Genomic DNA, 18466 nt, shown 5'->3' on the forward strand with positions numbered 1-18466 from the left:
TAATGTAGTCTAAAAGAACTATTAGTGTATTTTGTTAGCTCTAAATTTAGTTATAATGAATTTAACTTATATTAGTGGCCACGTAAATAAAGGAAAGTTGCTGTCCTTTAATTTGTAGGGATTTCGTTATATGTATATTCAGTGTAGTCTTGTGAGACAGTTAGCACTTTACAATATGCACAAACTAGCACATTACAGCCATTTTATCTTTGAATAATTCAGCTTGCTGATTTATGACATATTTTATACAGCATAGTAGACAATCACATTATAAAACTGTTGGAAGAAACTGTAGCAGAAAGCGGGTAACAAAAGTAACAAAGTGATTTTCTTGAAGCCCTGACAACATTTGATTTCCAGGCTATAACAGCACATTTAGCATGCAGCCCTTGATGAAGATGACAAATATCAGCTGATTTCGCGACCTTGTCCTACAGTTCGGTCTAAATTTCAGTTTTGAAGTGGAAAAAGTAAATTAATGTATGCTACTTTTTTTCTCATTACAAGTTGTGTTTCGCTTTTCATGTGTTAAGGTAATGACCAATCTACAGGTTATTTAGTGCAATAACACATCCTTCAGTTTGCAATGTCTAAGTTTTTCAGTTTAAAAGTAAAGCAGGTTTAAATGGCAAGAGTTCCTGTGGCGACGAAAGTAACACTGTTATTTATGTCCCACTGCTAATAGCCATGCCTTATTTTCACTTCCACATTAGTTTTCAGTGTTTTGGCTCATATGTTTTATAAGATTGATGCATATTGCCAGTAATAATTAAATAATCTTGAAAAATGTTATAAAATATTAATATTTTGCATTGTTGGATTGGTTTTGAAACATTTGATGAAACTGAAATTTAAAATGTAAATGCAGCTCAAAATGTTTTGCCAAAAAAAAAAAAAAAAACAAGGATAGGGGCGTCACGGTGGCGCAGTGGGTAGCATGATTGCCTCACAGCAAGAAGGTCGTTGATTCGAGCCTTGGCTGGGACATTTTTGTGTGGAGTTTGCATGTTCTCACCGTGATGGTGTGGGTTTCCTCTGGGTGTTCCGGTTTACCCCACAGTCTAAAGACATGTGGTAGAGGTGAATGAATAAGCTAAATTGGCCGTAGTGTATGTGTGTGAATGCAAGAATGTATGGGTGTTTCCCAGTGTTGGGTTGCGGCTGGAAGGGCATTCGCTGTGTAAAAAACATGTGCTGGAAAAGTTGGTGGTTCATTCCACTGTGGCAACCCCTCAAGAATAAAGGGACCAAGCCAAAAATTAAATGAATGAATGAATGAATGAATAAACAAGATTAAGTCAGTGAATCTAGCAAATATTGTTGTGCTACTTTTGACCCACCCGTGTGTTACTTTCAGTAACAATGTGCAACTTTTGTTTAAAGTGAAGTTATATTGAAGTTGTTCTTTGCTGATAGAAAATAACAACTGGTTTTGAGAGCACACAACAGGTTTTTATGAAAAATGGTACTTTCGTGCCCGCTCTTCCCCACTGAAAAAAACTCAGTGCCTCAGCGTTTTCTTTTAGTTATCTTTAATTCACAAAATATTACAGAAAATGTATACTTTAACATATCAGTTAGCCAGTACTGACTATTAAATTGACTATTACAAAAAACAGCTAAAAAAATCCTGGGATAAATTAGTCAAAATGAATAATGTTGAAATTAATCAAACTGAATCTACACTGATGAGCCCAGTTATGCAGTGTTTATATAACAGACAAGCTCAGTAAGCACTGTCTGCACACAGAATAATTATGGATTTGGAGAAACATTGATAAACAATAACAGTTAAGTAACACATTCATAAAGGGAAAGAATCAGAGTCACATTGCATCTGTGGTTCAGAACATTCACGTGTTTTTATTTAAGCTCACGACTGTTCTGCTTCTTCTGCAAATCTTGTTATAACTCGCTTGCCCGTGATACCATAATTGTTTAATAGCTGTAGACTCATCATGTTCTCTTACATTTTCCCGGTGATTTGAATGAGGTCTAGTTCAGTGGTCAGGGAGAGAGAGATGCACATGAGGTGGAGTCAAAGCTTTTGTGAATCATGTGCATTTTGTGTTTCAGCAGGGTGTGGTCAATGGGAAAAATGAATCAAAAGAAAAAAATATTAATCTCAATAGAAACAACACCCTTTTCCCTTGGGAAGACTGAATGTCCCGAATTCCATTTGGAATACTTGTGTTGTTCAATGATCCAGTCGTTACCTGATGATTCACTGATAATGAGTCATTAACTTACATAAATATAGCATTCAATTTAAAAACCTGTAAAAATAAAAAGAAGAACATCCTTGAATGGGCTATGTGCACAGTGTTTTTAAACCAACGGTAAACTTCCGGTGAAAGGTTAAAATGACTATGGTTCTTATGTTCTTATGGTTCTTTTTACAGTATCAATATCGTAATGTAATTAAATCACAATCAGCAACAATCCAATTGCATTGGATATAAACATGATATAGATTCTAAAAATATTAATTCGTTCATTCATTCATTCATTCATTCATTCATTCATTCATTCATTCATTCATTCATTCATTCATTCATTCATTTTATTTTCGGCTTAGTTCCTTTATTGAATTCTAAAAATATAAAAAAATAAACAGATAAAAAAGGCAAATATAAATATGTATACATTTTATTATTTATTGTTTTCACAGCTTAATTGTATTGAATAATTATGGGATAATATCTTGGCAGAAAACTAATAGTGCAGTGCATTTACTTTTTTCTTCGATTTTTTAACAGTTTAACTAAATGTAGGCCTACCGTATCCTTAATTAACCCCCCTTCACTTCAGTTTATAACTGCAGATACAAATGCTATTTTTTACTTATAAGCACATTCAATATGTGCTCAATATCTGTACTTTCATACTTTGGTATTAATAGATTTTTCATGACTAAATTAAGTATTGCATTATTTACAAATCATTTGTATTTAAGAGTAGTTGGTGGCTTTTAGAATCATTCAAATTGAGTTAGTAAACAATGAATAAATCAGTCAAATCAATATTTATATCTTATTATTCAGGCATATACTAATAGTTATTTTGTCTGTTAATAAATGCTTTATTAACTTAACTTCATCCAATTTTGTGACTTAATCTAAAATGAGGACTATTTATGCTTCATAAATCTCAAATAAATTATACAATTAAAGGCCCAGTATCAAATGAACTAATCTTTAAAAACCAGCAACTTCTCTCAAATGACTGGTTTGTCAATGGTGCAGTTGCAGTATGTAAGTTTGACACCCAGTGGTTGAACTAGGTATAACATTCCTGAATCAAAACAAACACAAGCGCAGGTTGCCAAATAGAGGACTGGAGCGAGTCTTACGATCGAGCCTAAAGGCTAAATTTAAATCATGTTCTTTACAAAAGCAACAGCTTGCGATAGAAGGTATATTTACCATATTAAAAGGAGTTTTTGTTCTAACCAACACCTGAAATTGTTATATTAGGAACAGTCTCTATTTCTTGCAGCTGAACAACAGAAAACTGACAACGATCACCTCAGGTAGGCTACAGCTCATGTGCTTTATTCAGTGTTAAATGCTAACAATGTGAGTTTAAATGCCATTTAACATGACATTTATTACCATAAACTGAAAGCAGCAGCAGATAGTTCACCTCAGATTTTGAAAATAAAATAAACCGTTTGAAACTGAACTTTAGAACTGACTCAGAGCACATAACAGGGATTCAGCATCATTTAATAATGTTAAAGAGGTTTAATATGTATTAATTAGATTATAAACCTTAACATTTTGTGAGTGAGTTCATATTCTGTGCTTGAATGGCTGTATTTAAATTTCTGTTGTGTTTTGTCTGGTGCAGACAGCCAAATTGCTTATCACTGCATATCTCGTCACGTAGCGTGTTAGGGTGACAATATAACATGCTCACCTAATGTTTAAGCTCGTAATATTTATATAATTTGCTAATTAACAACCTCATTTGGAACTCTAAATCTGCCTCTCATTTCAGAGTCTACCACTGTCCACCAGAGGTTGCATTTCGGTCACGAGCGCATGGTTTGAGAGCTTTTCTGAAAGAATGAATGAAATATGCGGTTTTCTAACAGGGCTGAAATTTAATTGGCTAACTGGCATTGGGCGGGTAAAAATATCAAAACAAAGACAACGTTCCAGCACGGAAAGCACATTTTCAAACCAGAATATCTGACTTTAGCACTGTTATTCAGATAAACAATAATGTTCACTTGCATGTTTCTTAAATATCAGCAAACATATTATGGTATTTCTATGCTTTAGAAGAGTCAAAAACGTACATGCAGCACCTTTAATTTAGTAAAGAAAAAAAAATAATTAACAAAGTATGAAAATAAACAATCATTAATCACATTATATATGTGATAAGTCAAGATTAGACTATTTGTATCTGCTATTATAAACTGCTTACTAACATTTGGAGTTTATGCTGAACAGATAAGGAATTTATATTTGCTATTAAAAATGATTTGTAGTGTGTAATTATAGTGTTACCAATTATACTAAACTTACTTTAAACCTTAATTGATTCCTGAAAAGTGCAAGTGCTGATGAAATGTATTCCTTGAAAGCTTTGATGGTTATTCATAAGTATTTGTCAGATTCATACATGTAAACATACAGTATTGCACTGCTGTTCTGCTTTTTAAAAGAGACAGAGCATGAAAGTCTGTCAATCGTCAGCTCTATACACAGTATGTAAGCCTTTATGACCTACTGTAACTTACTGCAGCAAACATTATTTTACAGACTGTCAAATAAAACAATGGCTGAAAGGATTTATGTTTAAGACAGTAGTTGATTGAACCTACTACATTTCTCTAGATGAAGTTACTGACGCACAGATAAATCAAGCCACACCTGTGTTCACCTGAACATGCCCTACAGTTTTAGTTAGCTGGAACATAAAGGATCAAAATTGCGATTCCCGAGGGTATTGTCTTCTTTAAAGCTCTGTCTGTGTGTATACCTGCCAGAAGACAGGGGAGTGGCTCGATATAAAATCCGACCCAGGAGTCCTGTGGAGACTTGCCTGTCAAAGCAGGGGGAAAATCAGCAAGAAAACGGCAGGTAACAACAGTCATGCTGCACAGGTGAAGTTCACAGCCAGCTCTTCAGTGGACTTATCTGCCTTCCAGAGAGGATAAATCTTTCTCTTCACAATCTTAGAACTAAAAAGGTAAAGCGTTTTTGTTGAGAACACAAATGATTTTGCTTTGGCACTTACATACGATATTGAAAAGATTAATTAGCTGCAATATATTTATGATTATGTTATTTCATTATAAATATAGATGTTTTTATTTATTTATAATTAATTACGTATATGATTGTAACAACCTGTTGATCTGCTAAAGTTAGTATTTATTTGTAAATACATTGTGATCCATTGAGATTTATTTAATACAGAGTTGCACCTGACTTGTAATAGTATTAGGTTTTAAAAGCTAAATGGTACACACTTAAAAATAGATTTTTTTAAATAAAATATAATAAATAATATAACAAATATAATAAAATGTTAATGTTATTGATGTTTTTATGAATAACTTTTAACAACTAGACATTTCACTTTGCAGATCTTTAAATTGGAAAATTATTCTTTAGATTATTAAAATGTTCTTCAGACAAAAAAGAAAATGGTTTATTTAGACAAATGTTTACTTAAAAGTCATTCAAGAAACCCAATTGGTTGTTCTTTGGCATTAGCTCTCTGTTTAGGAAAGTTGAGGGAAAGAAATGCTCCTAAAATCTGAACTGATTCTGGATCTGTGGCTTGAAAAGCTCTACATGGACAATGGATGTTAACAAATAAAAGCATTATTTGTCTACGGTGGATCATTCATCTCTGTGTTGAGCTTTTTCATGTATTGTGGTTTGCAGGGAGACAGTAGCTGGTTTTGCGTTTGAAATAGAAGATGAGGAGGGTGTGGTGCTGATAAATTGCTTTACTCTCTCTGCTGTAAATATGAGACTATAGTTGTTCGTGGAACTCTTTTGTGCGAGCAAATAACTGCCCCTTTGACATTATTTTTTTCTCTACTGTTAAATGTTGGTTGCGCTATATTTGGATATGGTGTGGAAAAGTCTTACAGTACATTCTTTGGGATTCTTGCCTGGAAATCTGAGTGAGATCTGCCAGGAAAGTGAAAAAAAAACCTTTGTTTATCAGTGAGCATGCAGTTCACCTTTCTTGTTAAAACCTGTTAAAATAGACATTCAGACGTATAGTTAAGCACTTATCACCATGTAAAAACATTTTATGTTTGTCATTTCACATGGACATTTAGATTAAAACTGATTAAATAAGCTACAGCTGGCTGTTGTTGTTTTCCTCAATGAAATAAATGCTAGGCCTATTTTAGTTCAGCAATGTTTTTCTATTTAAAATGTTGTACTTTTAGGAGATTACACAATTATAATTATGCACTTTAAATAAGACACTTAGCTCATAATTTCCAAAGTGGGAAGAAAGTTTGTTTATTGTTATGAAAAATAACACATAGCTGCACTGAAAAAATGGTTTATTTCATATTGTTGCAAAAATGTATATAAATTAAATTTAAACAAACATGTTAAGCTGTACATTACTAAATTTAATTTGTTTGTTTAAATATAGCATGTATAAATTGTTTACAACCACTTACCTTAAGAAATAAGTAAATCCAATGAATCATTTTTTTCAGTGTATTGCAATGCGCATATAGCTGACTACTTTTTTGAAATGTTATATGCAATAGACATTCTTCAAAACATGTTTTATTTTAGACAAAACTTTTAATTTCGGATCTCAAAAACGTTTAGTAAGATTTTTTGTAAGATTTTGTTGAAAATATCTGCTAGAATTTCCATTAGTTTCCAGTGTTGTCAATGATCATTTTTAATTTATTTATTTACTTGTCTTTATATGGCAAGTGCCTAATATTTTTGCCTTAAGTCCATTTTACTGATCTTAACATCTAATTTATTGATTTTGCTCATTTATTTAGTATGGGATGGACGATTTAAGACACCAAAGAAACTATACCGGAGGGAGTTTAGGAGACAGAGGTAAGGATGTTTGATAATTGAGTGAATTTGACATTATTTAATCGACGAATCTGAACCCAAAATCAGTTTATTGTGAACGCTGTGCCATCTAGTGGTTATTTAATAGGCTATTATAGAGAAACTTGTAATAATATTCCTGCTGCGCACATAATATAACATGTATTCTGAAAACAGGCTTCACTGAAACAACAATCTCTACTTCTAGAGTCACATCTTTACCTCCACGTAAGTTGCCCATATTTACCATTCACTACTCATTATATCTTTCCTCTATGTCTTTAATTTATACTTTTTATTACTTTTATCATTTCCTTTCATGTTTGTCATGCTGTGTATAGTATGTAACTTTTTTAGTCAGGTCAAAGTGGACTTTGTTATGATTTATTGTGTTTTTAACCCCAGGAGGCTTCAGTTCATCCACCAACAAGGGCATGTCAAGCAGCTCTGGCTCTCCAAGCCTGCTGGAGAAAAACATTTTGACACAAAACAACAGCGGCTCCTTTTTCTCATCATGTAAGTCAATATAAGAGCTATTTAAGAGCTATACAATAAACTGCTTCAGGGTTTTTTTCAGTAATTTGTTGCAGTATTTTTAATATACATTTTTTTAAAAAAAACTCTGCATGGTGCCGTTTCTGTAACAGTCAGAAATTAAATATTTCTTTTTCAAAAAAATAAATGACTATAAAAAAGATCAGTATTTTACACATTTTAGTAATATTTTTAATTTTAAAGTATTTTACCAAATTATTTTTAATGCAGTCTATTTATGTTTTCGTCATACATTTGCAAAAATATAATTTCCAACATAAACTGTAATTAACTTTTGTTTTTTAATTGTTTTTTTCTTAATGTTTTTATTTTAAGATGCTATGCATTTATGATTTATGATTTTTCGTGACGTTTAAGTTTAAAAATAAGGTTTAGGTTAATTGTCATGAGAAATTAATCATTAAAATTCTAGTTTCAATTTCCACACAAACACACGCTTGTACAGCTATCTTTATACCACAGACATAATGTTTTTATACTTTAAACAGACTATATATTCTATCCTGCTATTTTATTTCTTCAAAATTTTCACGTTTTACAAAGACACTGCAAAGCTTCCCTATAGTTTGTTTCAAATAATTTAAACATACCTCATACATTCACACATTTCCCAATCTGTCTATGTCTCTGTGCTCCAGCATCTGTGGGTGGGAGTGGGAGTGCAGGTGGGTTCGGCTCAGGATCAGGAGAGTTTCTGCTAGAGGACTCGTCTGTGAGTAAGAGCAGGACAGCAGGCAGCTCCTCTGGAGTTTTTGAGAGCGTCTCTGGCTCAGTATCCAGCCCGCGGGTGAGATCCAGCTCCACTGAAGGCATAAGAAGAACACAAGACTCCAAAAGCAAAAGCACTCATTCACGTCGATATGATGGTTTGTCTTCCAATAACTTAGAATAAACTAAATAAGCTTTTAAATGTTGTGCATTCAGTCTTTTCAGTGCTTAGATGGTTGCACTAGCATTTAATAATGTTCTTTAATCTTCAGGAAGCTCAAGTGACAGCTCATCCCCAGAGCTCTCAAGAAAAGAGTATGGTAAGACCTTCAGGAAATAAATAGCTACTTAAAATGGCTTTTGTTTGAAACAGATGAGCAATATCAGTTTCTTTTGGTTGCCTGTTTCCAGGTTCATCTAGAGGAAGGAGTCAAAGCAGGGGTGAGATTTTCATTTACACAAAAAAAAGAATTACTTTAAGTCAGTTTGAGTAATTTATTTGTATTATATAACAATGCAAAACCCATCAAACCATTGTCAGCCAACCCACAACCACAGGGAATCACAGGGAGTGTTTCTGATTGGCTAAAACAGTTGGCCTCTTCCCAATCATCTTCATTCAGAATACACATTTACATAAAACATTTTTTTAAAGAAATGTGTTATGCAACTGCTCGATTATGATTTGAGAAGCATTCAGCTGTCCAGAATTTCTGAAAATCAGTCCACTGATCAGGGTTTTTAATAGGTAACTAAAATTAAAACCTTGTTTGATACATAAAGTAAAAGCAAAAATATAGCAGCATAAACATGAGCTAATGCCACTGTTTGTATTGTTTTTAGAAAAAAAAACATTATTTGCAATTACACCTACACTCTCAGAAATAAAGGTACAAGAGCTGTCACTGGGGTGTACCTTTTCAAAAAGTACATGTTTGTAACTAAAGGGTCCTTATTAATACCACAAGGGTCAGCCTAGTATCTAAATAGTACAAATACATACCTCTTGAAAATTTTAGGTACTAATTTAGGCCTTTAGGGTACCAAATGGACCCTTTTAGTACAAATGTATACCTTTAAAAAAGTACCCCAGTCACAGCTACCTTTATTTCTGAGAGTGTATGATTTTTGCATAGTGACTATACAATATATCTTGTTTTACCTTTAGAAGACTTTAGATATCATATTTTAGTGGTTTACAATAACTTCATTCACAAAAATGTAAAACATTTTTAATTTGTTTGCATATATAGGCCTATGTACAGTATATATACACACACTAAATGTATGTTTTGTTGTAAAAAGTTAATGACAAAATGTCACGACAACAATTAATTTTATGTTGCTTTAACCTATTTTTTTTAAGTTATACAAAGTTTAACTTAACATTTGTAGTCAGTTTAATTGATGTAAGTTGAAATTTCAAAATCAAAACAATTTCTCTCAGATTTTCATCTGATCTGCTTTTATTGTCTTTCTACTTTGTTTCAGAGACAGAAATCAGGACCAGACTACAGAGCGCATCTCCCTCAACTAGATGTATGTTTTCTCTGTTTTTTTTTTTCCTCGAATTCAGTTATCATGTCCAATCAACTAATAGATCTGTAACACTCAACAGTAAATAAATGGACTAAAATCTTGCATTGTAATTAGAAAAAAAGACAACAGTATAGAAAATTTGGAACTAAAAAAAAGATCAGAAGTTTTTTTTTTTTTAACACCACATTAGCCAGTAGTGAAACACATGTTTGGACATGAAAGTTGTGTGTGATGGAGTGTTTCTGATAAAGGGACGGAGCTGGATGATGTAAAGAAGTTGTTGAAGACCTCTCGCTCCGCTAGCGTCAGCCCCACACGATCACCCTCCTCATCCCCTCTGCCAATCCCACGCAAGGCTACCACCTTAGACACCAAGACCTCCAGCAAACAAGGTAATGAAAGCCGCATTACAGGTGATCTTATTATATATGTGATTAGTAAAGCTTCATTAAACCATAAGTTCTTTCTACAGTCCACACACTTAGTTCTGTTGTACAGAGTGTGTTTATTTTCATGCTCAGCAACATTTTAAATTCCTGAGTTCATTCATGCATGTCAAAGCATTAGGAGCTCTTTTCAATCTTCTCAGTGGAGCAATACGACAGCAGTTTTCTCGAAGCAGATCTGGCCTCATACACCTGGAACAGCTCCACACTACCCTCTGCAGTCTCCACTGGCACCGCCACTGCTTATGGCTTTCAAAGTAACACCAACAATATGGCAACTGGAGCTTCACTGATCAGCAGCAGCACATCCCCATCCTCCTTATCAGGTCTATATAAATGATCACTTATTTGCTATGTTGACCTGACAAAATGTGGATTAGCCATGATTAACCATGTGGATGGATGATAACAGCCTAACGGTAGGTGCAGAAGGCTCCTACTGGCCCATATCTGTCAGCTGATAACTACTGATAAAGCCCATTCAATAGAGTGATAACATTTAAAGCGGGTGGAAAATGTACACGTCTGCTCTTTTTCTTTCAAAAATGATGAGAACTTAAAATGTTTTTAGCTAATTCATAGCTTTTTGGATGCATTGACATGGTCAAACTGCATTACTGATAAAAGTACAAAAAATGTATCAGCAATGCCATAGAAGGACAATGTTTTATTCCCTAAAAACCTTTCAGTTCCTGAAATCTTTTATTTGTTGTTTTAAAATGAAAATGTTCAAATGAACCTTCCGCATTTTAAAAGTGTTTCGTGGAATAATATATGGATGTTCAAGATTCACCAAAGAACCATTATTGCCAAATAAAGAACACTTTCATATAGAAAAGCCAGGATACACTTGTACTTAATGATAAATTCAAAGCCTATGCTGTGTGCATTAATTAACATTTAGTATTCATAAAAACTTAGACATACTTTGACAGACACACATTGGATATTTACAGATTTTTTTCTTCTTCCTTTACAGTCTATGGCTTCCACAATAATTTAGCTCCTTCCACTGGAGTCCTAACGTCCAGTGGAATTAACACACAATCAGGTATCCTCTAATGCATATGCTATTAAATAATTAATTATGACAGTACCTTGACAAATGGTAATGGTCATTCATTGTAAGTTTATTTTTTGTGTGTATTTTTTAGGATATGGAGTGCAGAAGAATTATTCCTCAAGTCCAGACAGCACTCTTGCAGTCAGCACAGGTGTCTCCACTGCAGGTGTTTGTTTTATTCAACTTAGCATAGACTGTTCTGCTGAATTGTCACAGTGTTTTTTGTGTTTATTAATTCTATGTAATATCCCTTGGAAAAAGAACAATTTTATAGCTGGATTAAATGTTTGGGGTTGGTTATTTGTTTTAAAAAGATCTTTTAAAAAAGTTTTTTTTCTAAAGAAGGCACAACATCTGCACATATATCATTAAGAATAAATGAAAAACATTTTAATTATATTCTAATATAATGATTAAGAAAAATTCTATTATGATTATTTAATGCTCAAGAAGCCTTTTCTTTTAATATCAATGTTTAAACGTTTGCAGAAACGGCTATAAATCTTTTTTCAGGATCCTTTAAAAAATAGTAAGTTTAAAAGAACAGTTTTTATTCAAAATATAAAGGTTTTGCAACAAAAATAATTTACTGTCATTTTAGATTAATTTAATACATCCTAATTTTGTTTTGTTGCTTGGTTTGTAAAAAAGTTGTCATGATACGTAAAGTTCAGAACTACAGGTCAATTTAGGATAAACTTAGTGCTCAAAGAAGTTGTCATTGTTGCTTGAGAAACAGGAAGAGTGTATATTTCTAATTAACTGGAAGAAGAATGTGACAGAAATACACTTGACATTTAAAAATGCAGTTTACTTGTTTTTGTGTATATTTTCTAGGTTATGGAGTGCAGAAGAATTATTCCACAAGTCCAAACAGCACTCTTGCAGTCAGCACAGGAGTCTCCACTGCAGGTGTTTGTTTTATTTATTTATAGTTCAACTCCATAATAAAGATAGACTGGGGTCAGTATGAAAAAGATTCAGGAAAGATAATAGAATTATCTTGTGCTCGGTTGCTGGTGTGTCAATTTATTAATTGTGTATTATTTCTTTTAAAAAATAAAGGTTTAATAATTTTTTTTATTACATTTGAGATTTAAATTTAGACATTTAGCAGACACTTTTGACTAAAACGATGTAAAATTAAGGAGGGATTCGGTGATTCAAAAAGAAGTAGGGAATACACACCAAAAGTGCTAATTGTACAAAGAAATGTTTGTTTTTAGAGAAATAACTGCTAGACTTAGGAAGGGGGAGTATTATTTTGAGAGAGAGTTTTTACAGATGGCTTGTCAAGCCTTCTCACCTGTGTGATGCACACTTCATAAATGTGCAATGGTTTTTTTAAGAGTTCTGGAGTGATTGCAAGAAAGTCTGGTGCAAATGTGCAAAACTGGTGCAAGTGTCAGTTAAAATCACAGAGAGATAAAATAGTGTGTTCTACAGGTGGTTTGTCAAGCCCACTCACCAGTCACCTGTGTGAGGCACACTCAGAATTGCATAGTGTTTTGTGGTATAATTTAGAATTCTAAATTTAAATATGCCACCAGTGTTAACATGATCTCGATGACTAGCATAGATATTCCTGTATTTAGAAAAGTATACAATTATATAAACATACAAAAGTTTGGAGTATGTTAGGCTTTTTATTTTATTTATTTTTTCGTCTTAAAAGAAGGGAGCAAATTAAAACAGTAACATAGAGCATAATGTTGTTACAAATAAACATCCATTACTCAAAGTATACAGTGTCACTTAATCCTTCAAAATGATCTATTATGATGATGATTCATTGCTTAAGAAATGATAATAATTATTGATGTTAAATCAGTGCATAAATATTTTATGGATCTTTGATAAACAGAAAATTCAGAAGAACATTGTTTATTTTAAAATAGAAACTTTTTTTTTTAATAATAAGTGTTAACTGACACTTTTCTCTATAGTTTTTATTATTTTCTTAGTTTCTGGTTTGGTCTCTGCAGGTAAAATTTAGATCTGCAGGGCAAATTGAGCTAAATTCAGTTCTTAAAAATAAGTTTTCATCTTGGCTAATGAAACACTAAGATTAGGTATTAGAACTGATATGAGAATGTGGCACTAAACATTTGAACGTGTTTTGTGTATTTGTAGGTTATGGAGTGCAGAAGAATTATTCCTCAAGTCCAAACAGCACTCTTGCAGTCGGCAAAGGAGTCTCCACTGCAGGTGTTTGTTTTATTCCCTCGGCAGATGGATTTATGATTACTTGTGTAGTTATCTAAACACATAGCCATTGTTGTGTGATAAACATGAAGACTTTTTGTCATATATTAGGAACTGGTTCAAGGACATTTAATGAGAATGTGTCGAAGAGATACCTGGTGATGGATAAGGAAAACATTCCAGCAAAGAGAGAAACTGACGAACTGATCCTGACCAAAGACAGTGGCAAACTTTTTAGCAACAGCGCCGCCAACGGGTCAGCAGGTAAACACACTGGGGGAAATCAGTTTTTACCGATTCGGTTAAAGTTGTCATGATTGATATTACGACCTAGACTTGCACTAGATGTTTAATAACACTGTCTTTGTATTAAAGATTCATATTCAGATGTTTCGGTGAAGAAAGAGACCCTGATGACCAGCTATTCTGAAAGTGCTCCTATCAAGTCTTATTCTGGCACACAATGTAAGGGATTTGATTTTCATGTTTCATCAATACGTTTGATTTCATATTATATTATATCATTTTTACATAAGAATGTGTCCAGTTTATTTCTGAGCCAAAATTAAATAATTTTACCATAATTTTCAAAAGACATTTGCTAAAATGTCATTCAGTGTACAAGCTGTTTATAGGCTACTCCTAATAAATATTGTCATGCATATTTATAACAATTATCATATAATGGCATATTAAAATACTTTATTAAATAGTCACAGTGCCCAATACAGAAATCTATGGCAATATATGGAAACATATTCTATTATTTTATATATTATTTTATATATATATATATTTTTTTCTATTGTTTTGCCACAAATTTCAGAACCCTGATGTCAATTTTCAAAACTCTAGTCAAAAAACTGTAAACAGTCACTACTTTTAACCCAGACTCTCCAGTGTTCAAAACTCTACATGCTGTGTTCATTTCTTTAAAGAAGTCTTGCATTTGCAGAATCATTGATTCACATAATCCTTTTATCATACAAATACTACAGGAACACATCTTTAGATCACCAGCACACAAGATGCACATCTTTTCAATAAACAATCTTTAACAATCATTAAATATTGTTGTTTAAAATATATGATACAGGTTCATTATGGTTTACATGTATAAAGGGAACCGTACAGACAGTGGATACACTGAACTAGTTTTATTCATTCCATCATAATGTATGTTAACTGTATTTTTTTCTCACAGCACATCCCCAAATAGAAAGCTGATATACAGTTGAAGTCAGAATTTTTAGCTCCCTTCGATTTTTTTCTTTTTTTTATTATTTTGCAAATTATGTTTAATAGAGCAAGGACATTTTCACAGTATGTCTGATAATATTTTTTCTTCTGGAGAAAGTCTTATTTGTTTTATTTCGGCTAGAATAAAAGCAGTTTTTAATTTTTTATGAACCATTTTAGGGACAAAATTATTAGCCCCTTTAAGCTATATTTTTTCTCAATAATCTACAGAACAAACCACTGTTATACAATAACTTCCCTAATTTCCCTAACCTGCCTAGTTAACTCCTTAACTTAATTAACCTAGTTAAGCCTCTAAATGTCACTTTAAGCTGTATAGAAGTGTCTTGTATCTAGTATCTAGTCCAATATTATTTACAGTCATCATGGTAAAGATAAAATTAATCAGTTGTTAGAAATGAGTTATTAAAATTATTATGTTTATAAATGTGTTAAAAAAATCATCTCTCTGTTAAACAGATATTGGGGAAAAAATAAACAAGCGGTCTAATAATTTAGGGGGGCTAATAATTCTGACCTCAACTGTATATCATGATAAATGGCAACATATGCAAAATACAACATATCGATTCCACATATTGTATATAAAATGTCATAATAGTCAATAATTTGTCAAAATAGTGTGTGTGTGTTCATATATATAACATAATAGATAATATATTTATGTACAATACAAATGAACTATTATGTCACATATGTAATTTGCAAATATTTTTATATATCAGATTTCTATTTTGGGATTTTGTGTTTCTATCAGTCTAGTCTTGTGGATTTGGTCACAGATTCTCCTCTACATAACAGTGGTGTTTTCATAACTCAAAAATCTTGAAAAGAACTTTCTGTTAATGTAAATCCAGGCCTGACATTGGTCTGCTGTGCCTGGGCTTTCTTATATACAGTACAGCGATGTCAATTATGAAAACATTGTCTGTAAAAGGGGTATAGATGGAACAAAGAAACCATAAATATGGAATAACGATGAATACAGATGAAATCTATAGATAATGTATAGTCCATTTGGGTCATCTTGCATAACTATTGTAAAACGTTCATCATCTAAACATGTAATATTGTACATAAGTTTCTATGCATCAAGAGAAATGCAACAGTTATTTATCATTTTGAGTGCTTGTATCAGTTGATTATAAGATTATGTTAAATAAACGAATACACATTTATTTAAAATGCAATGTATGAGTTGCATTTTGAAATGGGATCAATTTGATGTTTAATTGTATTATATTGAATAGGTGATCTTAGTTCAATAAACACAGTATTTTTGACATGTGTGTATTATATCCAAGCATTTGAAAAAAGAGTTAAGAGTTTTGCAAAAACATACAATTTTGGCAATGGTTGTGAATTTTGTGTCTAGAGTTTTGAAAACGGAAACCAGAATTCTGAAATTTGTGGCAAAGCAATTGTAAAGAACTGTATTATTCTAATGTTTTAATAGTTCCTATACTGTATGTAAACATATTTATGTTCATATTTGTAATTCTAACAGTTTAATAGTTAATATAAGAACATATAAATACATATCTGTACTTTTAAAAGTGAATACATGTGAACATATACACTGTAAGCAATTTGTAATTCTAATAGATGAATAGTTATATGTGAACATATATGTAAATATTGTACTTCTAATAGTTTAACAGTTAATATATGTGAACATAATGTACATATTTGTAATATTATTACACTGTAAAATGCAAAAAGTTAAGGTAACTCAAACCATTTAAGGGAACCGATTGCAACCATTTCAGTTCGAACAAACAATTTAAGTTCAAAAACTAATCCTAATGAGTACTTTGAACTTACTTCATATGAGTAAACAAACCAATTTAAGCACAGTAAAACTCAATAAAGAAAGGAAACTCAAACCAATTGAGTATCTGTAAAACCCAATAAGTATTTATCAAATATTTGAGGAAACCGACTGCTACAAACTGTTGGAGTTAAAAAACAAATCTATATGAGTACTGTGAACTTACTCCATTTAAGTTGAAGTAATGAGGTATTTAAGAGTTCAAAACTCTTTTCAAATGAGTATAATTAACTTTTAGTAAAATTTTAGTTAGCTACACTCATTTTGATAAAGTTGACTGTTGGGTTTTTCAGTGTAGTTTAATAGTTAATATATATAAACATACAGCATGTACGTTTTCTATAGCTGTTCGGTATATAATTAAAGGAATTCAGCCAAAATATCACAATTTTTTATATTTTATTGTCATAGAATTTATTTGAAACATTAAAGAAGACAATTTTCTTGCAATTAATATGCTTTGTGTAAAAGATTGATCTTTCTTTTTTTTTTTTAATCTTTCCAAAGATGGATCTGCATCAGTGTCAACAAAAGATAAAGCTACATATGCAGGTAAAATGTTTGATGTGACACTATTACACATAATAATGATGGTATAGAAGTATACAGTCACACAATATAAAGCCAAGGCTTACCAGTGTCCTGCTGTTGGTGTCCTGTCAGAGATCCACAAAGCAAAGCTTGAGGACGAGGAGGACGACTGTAAGTGTGGAGGGGGTCTGTGTGGTTGTGGCCCGAACTGCTGCTCTTGGTGGAAGTGGCTGCTGGGCTTTTTGCTCGGACTCCTGCTGCTCCTCGGCCTTCTGTTTGGACTCATTGCTTTATGTAAGTCTTGTAATTTTTTTTATACAATTGAAGTCAGAATTACTGTTTATAATCTAGCAGAAAATAAACAAATAAGACTTTCTCCAGGAGAAAAAATATTATAAGACACACTGTGAAAATTTCCTTGCTCTGTTAAACATAATTTGGGAAATATTAAAAAAAAAATATATATATAATAATAATTCTGACCTCAACTGTATATATACTTATTATTAAGTGTGAGGTCAAAATAATAATTACACAATTCATATAGCTTATTTTAGCGAGTGGAATGATACCATAAATAAAAATATATCGAATGATACCTTAAAATAAAAACTAAAAGTGTATAACCAAAATGTCTTCACACTAAAAAAAAAAAAAATTATATGATAAATAAATAAATGATTTCAGAATATACAGACTACAAAGAAGTCAAATTATCTGCTAGTGCAGTAAGATGATTATACTTGGTAAGATTTGTTGAAATAAGAAAACTTATCTAGGCTTTAGTAAAGAAAAAAGTCTTAAATTAAGTATTATAACACATTCCAAATGAGTCTCTAGTATTTATCCAAGTATTTAGTCTAGTTTTAATTATCTTAAAACTAGATTTTTAAACAGTTTGCTTTTCTTGTGTTCTCCTAAACTGGAAAATTTCTGTTAACTTAAGAATTGTCATTATAATTTCTGTCTAATGGGCCAAAGCATTTAACCTAAAAACAAATTTTTTGCATGAATTAATGTCACACATATATGGATATTTTCCAATTTTTTTATTAAAATTAATTCGACTGTAGTTACAATGCAATCTTATTACCTGTTGTTAATTACGTCACCGCTTAAAACATAACAGAATGTATTTTGTCCATTTTGTGAGGAAGTGTATAAGTAGGATTGAGCATTTTTAATTGGGAAACTTAGAACAAGTTATTACAGCTAAAAAGTATTGAAAATACAAGACTGGTCTTAAATTTAGGCT

General features: G+C 31.9%; 1 protein-coding gene across 3 annotated transcripts in view; it reads left to right on the plus strand.

Moving 5' to 3' along the window:
* The first annotated feature begins 5051 nt into the window (after window positions 1–5051).
* The window catches only part of col17a1b (collagen, type XVII, alpha 1b), a 29878-nt gene continuing 16463 nt past the window's right edge, over window positions 5052–18466 (plus strand). For 2 of the 3 annotated variants that reach the window (XR_015505968.1, XM_087279374.1), the window contains exons 1-18: window positions 5052–5205; window positions 7016–7076; window positions 7251–7301; window positions 7479–7589; window positions 8267–8494; window positions 8609–8656; window positions 8748–8777; window positions 9828–9875; window positions 10127–10267; window positions 10465–10647; window positions 11301–11372; window positions 11476–11550; window positions 12222–12296; window positions 13518–13592; window positions 13701–13853; window positions 13965–14054; window positions 17188–17232; window positions 17344–17505. Coding sequence is in view for 2 of the 3 variants with exons in the window: in XM_087279374.1 (XP_087135500.1) it covers window positions 7022–7076; window positions 7251–7301; window positions 7479–7589; window positions 8267–8494; window positions 8609–8656; window positions 8748–8777; window positions 9828–9875; window positions 10127–10267; window positions 10465–10647; window positions 11301–11372; window positions 11476–11550; window positions 12222–12296; window positions 13518–13592; window positions 13701–13853; window positions 13965–14054; window positions 17188–17232; window positions 17344–17505 (1642 nt within the window). In the remaining variant the exon portion in view is untranslated. The remainder of the gene's footprint in view (window positions 5206–7015; window positions 7077–7250; window positions 7302–7478; window positions 7590–8266; window positions 8495–8608; window positions 8657–8747; window positions 8778–9827; window positions 9876–10126; window positions 10268–10464; window positions 10648–11300; window positions 11373–11475; window positions 11551–12221; window positions 12297–13517; window positions 13593–13700; window positions 13854–13964; window positions 14055–17187; window positions 17233–17343; window positions 17506–18466) is intronic. The other variant, XM_087279375.1, reaches the window with a different exon arrangement.

Source organism: Danio rerio, chromosome 13, assembly GCF_052040795.2.
Source record: "Danio rerio strain M-AB ecotype USA chromosome 13, GRCz13ab, whole genome shotgun sequence".
Classification (NCBI taxonomy): Eukaryota; Metazoa; Chordata; class Actinopteri; order Cypriniformes; family Danionidae; genus Danio; species Danio rerio.